Raw genomic sequence first — 7,639 nt, 5'->3', positions numbered from 1 at the left:
TACAGTTTACAAAGAATGTAGGGCAGCCATATAGATCCTAAAATTCAGTTAATTCATAGGATCTTAGTGAGGACAGCAATTAAGAATGGAAACTAAAGGCTTTGACCACATAGGCCTACACTAGAATCTAGATGAAGCTGCATAACTGTTTGGTTAATACCACAAAAATAAAATGTCCCTCTTAAACAGCAGCACAGCACATCAGGTCATGAAGACATTACATTTGGAAGAAACCTTTAATTTGAGTACTCAAACTGTAAAATAAAAACAATGCATTATAAACTACATTCACCAGAAATAAGCGCAGGTTTACTATTGTTTTTCCTCTTCCGAGGAAGAAAAACATTCAAACAAGTAGATGAATGTTAAGAATAACATACATTAAGTTCTAGAAAGCACAGCGATGTTTTATGAAATTCAACTGTAATTCTCAACATTATACAAGCAACTCAAAAAGGTAGCTTAATCAAGACTACAGACAGTAGCCTACGTATGACAGCACACAGTATTAGCGACAGGTCCAAAGTTGTACAACAGACTTTAATTCAACCTAGTATAAAAATATATATATACAGAGCAATTAAAAAAGTTAAGACATGCACACCATTCACAAATCCTACACAGCAGACAAAGTAATTCAGGTGAACTGATGATCAAAATGTTGAACAAAATAGCAAAGTAAGAAAAGTGTTTGAATATCTACAGTACCTTTGCCAGACCAAGTAAGTTCTAATAAATTTGTGATTGCTAAATCAAGACTGAGAAATTATACAGTTTGAGAATTGAGTGACTGAAGTGAAATGAATAGAAAAACAAAAATTTGATCAAAAAATAAAATACAATCCTAAATAACCACATCTGCACAAACAAAAAAGTTAACAAAGAGAATCATTATGCAAGCACCAACATATTCTGATGAAGGAATGAGTGATTACGATGGGGCTAAAACATCAGAGACCAGCTCCCAGGAATCACTGGAAGTCAAACATTTTCACATACCTCCAGCAAGAAACAAGAATTATGTTCCTTTTAAACATGAAAACAATATATGAAATGCATATTATTTTATATGTATGTATACACTGCCATATTGAAAAAAGCAAATTTTGTTTGCAGTGTTCCCCCAAAAGGTTCCAATGTCAGTGGAGCAACATTTAGCATGTTTACCAACACAAACAAGAAAAGGCTTTAAATATAATTAACAATTGTACAAAATAAAGCTGAAGATATAAAAATAATTGTCTACACATTGTATGCTATGTAAAATGTACACATCCTACAATATGAATAACAAATCAAGTTCCATCATGTACAAAAACAGTTAACATTTTACAACAGCATGTGATTTTACTTTTATTGACTTAATCAACAAAAGTCAAATAAAGACCCACAGAGCTCATGCATTGACTGTTCGTGACTGGTTTTCACGTCTCCTTGATGCAATATCAATATCTATAGAGTCTTTACCAACAATGAGCCGGAGGCGTTTTGTTGGTGGAAGTGGAATAAAATCGTCAAACTCTTCATGGTCAGTGACGTCTTCATCATCCTCTTCTTCAGAAGAGGACGAGTCTTCCTCCGTGTCATCATGCATCCCAAATGTTGCTACTGTAGGCCCAAAGACCTCCCCTGCCTCCCTCTCTACTATACCCGTGAAGGGCCCAGTGCCATGGTGATACTGGCTGAGCCTCCTGCTGTTCCACTCACGCTGCAGCTGAATCTGCAGTTTGGAGGAATGGATGTGGTCCACAGGACTGAGGCCATGTTTGGAGGAATGGATGTGGTCCACAGGACTGAGGCCATGTTTGGAGGAATGGATGTGGTCCACAGGACTGAGGCCATGTTTGGAGGAGCGGATGTGGTCCACAGGACTGAGGCCATGTTTGGAGGAGCGGATGTGGTCCACAGGACTGAGGCCATGTTTGGAGGAGCGGATGTGGTCCACAGGACTGAGGCCATGTTTGGAGGAATGGATGTGGTCCACAGGACTGAGGCCATGTTTGGAGGAGCGGATGTGGTCCACAGGACTGAGGCCATGTTTGGAGGAGCGGATGTGGTCCACAGGACTGAGGCCATGTTTGGAGGAATGGATGTGGTTCACAGGACTGAGGCCATGTTTGGAGGAGCGGATGTGGTCCACAAGACTGAGGCCATGTTTGGAGGAATGGATGTGGTCCATAGGACTGAAAGTCCCATTACTCCGTCTGGCTGCATAAGAGCTCCTCTTGGTCTTTGCATGGTGATGGTTCTTCCCAAATTTCATGCTGGTCTTTATGGAGCTGGAGGACTTCGCATGGTCAGCCTCACCAGGCTCAATCCTACTGCTGCCGCTGTCCCTTCGTCTCCGCAGGGTCAACTTGGGGATGCCTGAGCTGTTGTTGGCTAGGATCAGCTGGGAATCATAGCGAGTAATCTGCTGTTTCTTCTTCCCCTTGCCAAGTTGGAGAAGCTTGTCTCCCTTCGACAGGTTGTTGTAGTACTCACGACCATCTGGCTGGCATTGCAACTCTTTCCTGCATTCAGCTATGTCTGGGGTACGGGCTGCATGGTGTAGGCCTGGAACCTCCTCCTGGAGAAGGGATGCTGGTCTGAAAGAGTGCTGCTCCTCCTGATTTATCATTTGCCTCTGTCTGGGGCAGGTCTTACTTGGACAGTTGATATCCAGGCTTGGGCTGTTCATCCAGTGACCATCTGTGACATACTCTCCAAGGTCCATAGGCTTGGTCTTACTAACCACACCGCAGTTTGGTTCAAGTTTAATGTTGTCAGACCCCTGTGTGCCAACTGATGCTCTGGTTGAACTACGAGTTCTGTGAGTGCAAGCTAAACCATCAGGGCACCTACTACCATCTTTCATTGAGTTCTGATTGTGTTCCTTCACAGTGTAGTGCACAAGACCACCCCTTGCTCCCACCACTTGCATGGGTCCTTGCTTATCCATCTCTCTCTTTCGTGAGACCCTGTTACTGACTAATTCTGTCGGGTCCTTAAGGCACAAACCCATAGCTTCCACCTCAATGGGAAACCTGTGTGCAGTTACCTGACACCTTCTTCCTAGCTTGTGCAAAGGCTTTATGGACTTTGAGTTTAGTCTCTCTGGCACGTTGGAGTTCTTTGAGTGTCTTTGATTGAATGATGAGGTAGGGATAGGCATTTTGGACAGAGTTTGCCTGTGAAAGGCTTGTGCTTCACTGAGCCTTGTTACAATGGAGCAGGCTGTCCTCCCTACAGCTGAGATGTGGACAGGAAAAATAAGAAATAATGGCAGAACAGTCATCAGAAAGTTTGAGAAACATTACTAAACCTAATGACAATCATTGCAATGTATTAGAATATTATTATGTAGCATGATGTAGTGTTATAGTTCTTAATGCAAATATGGGTGTCCAGTAAATCTTAGAATTGACCAATAGCAGCTATATATCCCCAACCCAGGGATTGACCCAATGTCTGAAAATCACTTGCCCATCAGGCAAGTCAGGACTCGGGAGTATGTTTTAGTTGCCCGAAGACTTTGATCACTTGCCTGAAAACGTCAATTAGCTTTTTACATGCAGAAATACCATTTATAGCCTGACTTTCTCCTGCACATAGGGGAGGAACCAGAAAGATCACTATTGGAAATCATCGTATTTTGGTTTGCAGTAACCTTTTCCTGAAATTCCTGGGGCAACCACAGAGTAAGCACAACTTGCCCAGATGCCATAAATGGTCCATATTCCACTTAAACAATGGGGAGGAACCAAAAATCTCAATTTAAGGCTACTGGAATTGTTTGCATTTTGGTTGTTTTCAGTTTTATTGTTGAAATCACCTGCTCAATGGGGCAACCACAGAGCAGGCTTAACTTGCGTGACTGTTCAGTTCACTCACCCTAGCCTAGGCAATAGGGCAAACCTTAACGTCAATCCCTGCTCAACCACAAAGGTGCACTTACATGAATGTGTGTCACGATTTTCCTGAGAGTCTGGATCCATATTAGAGCCATCCAACTGACTGTCAGAGCATTTGCTGTCTTCTTCTAGTTTCTTAAGTCGATTGAGCCGTTTGTCTGTCTCTCTCAGGCCATACATGCTGTTGATAATAGGAGTGGCCGTAGGCTGCCCAGTCTTCGGTTTGAAAGCACCAGCACCTCGTCTGAAGGGACCAGAAGATGTGAAATAGCAAAATCCCAGCCAATGTAGGACTCATTATTATACATATAAAGTAACTACAAGTTTGATATTAAATCAATAAATTATACCTTTCACAGGTGTAACATTCACATAGTTCATTATTTTCCCCAAAGAAGCCATCTCCGTAGTAACATGAGATCTCTTCCCCAGGTTCAATATCCCTCAGAACCTTGACACAAGCTGTATCTCGCCCAGTGGAAACAAACTGTAATAACACATACACAAACATTTGTTAGCCATTTCTACAATTCACTTAATTTTACACAATACTTTTGATTTGCAGGCATTGGTATTACTTGCCTTGCAATTTGGCCTGCAATCTGAAAAACAAACAAACAGATTTGTTTAGTCTCTTAATATAGGTATTTGAATTCTAGCATAAGTGTTTTGAATGAGGCAGATCGTTATTGTCAAGTGCATGGTGACGTATACCATGGTTGATGAAGGCTGCAGGTCCCAGCCACAGTTGAGCACAGTTCTTGCGGGTGGAGTACATCACACTGAAGTCATTTTCACCATGTCGCAGTAACATGCTTTCCTCATGCTGTGATAGCTCAGCGATGCAGCCCACCAGGTATTCTATCTTATCATTGGTTTTCCTTGGGAAAATATGAATGAGGAATATTTGAGATTGTAAAATGACTATATACTTAGTGCAACATTTTGTTTTAACAAAATGTATCATACTACAATTTAATTCAGATCCTTACCACTCTTTTGTTGCTGCAATTTTGGCTCCATTCTGCTCAGAGGAATAACGATTGCAAGGAAGTATTTCAAACCCACTGTTAGTTGCAAACATTCGTAGGTAAACAAAAACCTGCCAAAACACACACAAAATAATAGTTTTCACATATTGTTGTTTTGATGGTTCATGCTTTTTACTCAACAGTGGATATTTCTAGATAACTTACATGCTCTTTGAAGAGTTTGCCCTGAGCCTTCGTCTTGTGGTGAAAGTGGGGTCTTGACCAGTCCCCTGCAGTCAAGGCATGGAAGGCATTCTCGAGGTTGTCATGTTTTTTAAAGCACTCTAGCACCTCCTTCAAATGTCCTTGTCGGTCCTTGATGGGTCGAAACCTAAAAGCACACCATAGACAGTCAATTTTTAACCACTTTCCAAACCATTCTCAATACAAATGTTATGCAGCTGGTGTGTCGAGTCATAGCCTAACGTGATAGGCAAGATCGTCTAAGGCATACGAGTAAACCCCCTCCCCAGATGTTGTGAAACTTTGGCTGCTGACTTATGCACAAGCTATTATGACAAATGTGGACAATTGTGAGCCAGAGAGAGACAAACCTGCTATTCATCTTATGGGTCTGGAAGCCGAGGTAGGGGTCCAGAATAAGGCTTGTAGTCAAGTCATCATTCTCACAGAGCTCCTTTGGAGTCATACCCGACGACGGGGTATGACGTCTCTCTGCCTCAAGGGCAGAACTGATGACACCTGAGGTGAAAAATTAAATAAAAAAAAATGAGTGAGTCCCCAAAATTTTTTTTTTAACAATTCAAAAAATCTAGCAATAGAGCAGTGTAATTTATTTATGAAGCTGAAAAGGGGTCATTTATAGTTCTGTAATTTTGTGGTGAGTATTGCCAGACAACAGCACTTACGCTGACTACATCTCCTACTTCTAAAGGAGCCCTTGCTCTGTCGCAGAGACCTGGCCGAGGTTATGGATCGATCACTGGAGAATCTGCTGCAATGCCGCCTGCCATTCAACACCATGTTCTTGGATTCCCCCATCTACCTCATTATGCCAGATCCAGCAGCATTTACCCTATTCTGTGCTTGAAGATCTGCAGAGTGAGGATGAGGGATGGTTAGGAGGCCAGCGTGGTTGAATCTTATCTTGATACAGACAGGGATTGAGCACTATGCATTCTGGACCTAAACAAAGAAACAAACAGGTTTGAGAGTAAACACTTGTAGGCAATGAACTTCAAAGATCACATAAGGGGTGCTTATGTTTCTGTCAAGTTATAAATAGCTCTCTAAGGTATGCAATGACTGACATGACAAGAGGAAAACTGATGATGCACTACCCAATTTCAAAGTTGCACCTTGTGGGGGGAGGACTCAGTCCAGCTTGATAGTTGTAATAGTATAATGTACAAGGTGTAATTTCGAAATTGGGTAGTGCATCGTCAGTTTTCCTCTTATCATGTCAGTCATTGCATGCCTTAGAGAGCTATTTCTAACTTGTCAGAAATGTCCTGATCAACTAGCCAATGTCAGCTAATGATTTCTAGCTAGGTTTTTTTAGCCCATAGATTGTTGTAATGTTGGAGTCACTCAAATATCTCATAAATACACATCAGATATGGCAAAATGTATACATTTTTACATTTTAGTCATTTAGCAGACGCTCTTATCCAGAGCGACTTACAGGAGCAAATAGAATAGCAAGTACATTTGCTTTAAAACTGCAACAACAAAAAAATGATCTGCACTCCATGACAAAAAGTGTAGAATTGCAGGAAATAAGCTTTAAACCTGCAACATTTTCTCTCGGCCAACAAGAGGGGTGTGAACAGTTTCTATCATGAACAGTGTTTGTGCCCATAGAAATAGACTTGGTGCGCACAGGGGGGGGATGTTCCCCAATGCTGGAAGGGGGGCCTGAGTGAAAACGTTTGGGAACCCCTGCTCCATACCATCAGCTGAGAACCTAAGACAAGTTTCACATTTTATTGTCACATACACAGGATACAGCAGGTGTAAACAGTACAGTGAAATGCTTAACTATAAGGCCCTTGAGTTGTCGATAGCTACTCCTGAAGGAGAAACTGCAAGCGCATCAACTAAGCAGAAAGTGGGGCCTAACAAAACTAACAGATCCTGAACAGTTGGTAGCTAATAGCTTATCAAAGGCTGACACCTTGTGGTTACATGTTAACTTTCATGAGTTTCCATAGTATTTCATCTGGTCTATTTATTAATTTCATCTTTCTCGACAGGCAACTTTACACCTGCAGAAATAGGGTCGTTCTAGCCAGTGTAATGTGTCACAATAATAAACTAAACTAGCTTTAAAATCTAGGCTAACGTTAGCATGCTAACACCACATGACTCAGGTCTGATGCAGAGGCTATGCGCTTTCTAGTTACCAAGTTAGCTGGGGCTTCATACAGATATTAGTACTTGCTCTGCTTTTGAAAATCTGTGATTCTCACTTAGCTAGATGAAAGCTAGCGAATCCTACAGCTTGGGCCAAGACATCACAACAACGAACAATGCCATGGCTAACTAGCTAACGTTATTCCACCAAAACAAAGGCCATGAAATATCCGTAAAAAAGTGTCGCTGATGAGACACAATGTCCAAAATACTCACTTTGTTATTCCTGCGTTTGTACTATTATGTGATTCATCCTGCACGCCGAGATCTGAACAAATAGTTTAGTTTAAACGTCAGTCAGAGGAAACAAACATTTACATTTCAAGATGGCGGTCAGGG

At 41.7% G+C, this 7,639-nt stretch overlaps 1 protein-coding gene across 2 annotated transcripts; it reads right to left on the bottom strand.

Moving 5' to 3' along the window:
• Nucleotides 1-225: 225 nt before the first annotated feature.
• On the bottom strand, nucleotides 226-7,597 carry LOC311135411 (histone-lysine N-methyltransferase KMT5B-like). Of its 2 annotated transcripts, none has more exons than XM_084169345.1 (10): nucleotides 7,517-7,597; nucleotides 5,794-6,070; nucleotides 5,479-5,626; nucleotides 5,090-5,255; nucleotides 4,886-4,995; nucleotides 4,608-4,774; nucleotides 4,476-4,495; nucleotides 4,244-4,380; nucleotides 3,938-4,137; nucleotides 226-3,231 (listed from the first exon to the last, which is right to left on the bottom strand). In XM_084169345.1, the coding sequence occupies exons 2-10, from the start codon at nucleotides 5,924-5,926 to the stop codon at nucleotides 1,397-1,399; spliced, it is 2,916 nt and encodes a 971-aa protein (XP_084025471.1). In that variant the 5' UTR covers nucleotides 5,927-6,070; nucleotides 7,517-7,597; the 3' UTR covers nucleotides 226-1,396. The 2 variants fall into 2 exon arrangements, with proteins under 2 accessions (XP_084025471.1, XP_084025472.1); XM_084169346.1 differs by having other exon boundaries at nucleotides 5,794-5,979; nucleotides 7,517-7,588.
• Nucleotides 7,598-7,639: the final 42 nt, after the last annotated feature.

This window comes from Coregonus lavaretus, assembly GCF_964263955.1.
Source record: "Coregonus lavaretus genome assembly, chromosome: 9".
In the NCBI taxonomy this organism is placed as follows: Eukaryota; Metazoa; Chordata; class Actinopteri; order Salmoniformes; family Salmonidae; genus Coregonus; species Coregonus lavaretus.
This window is presented reverse-complemented; position numbering and strand designations above follow the sequence as displayed.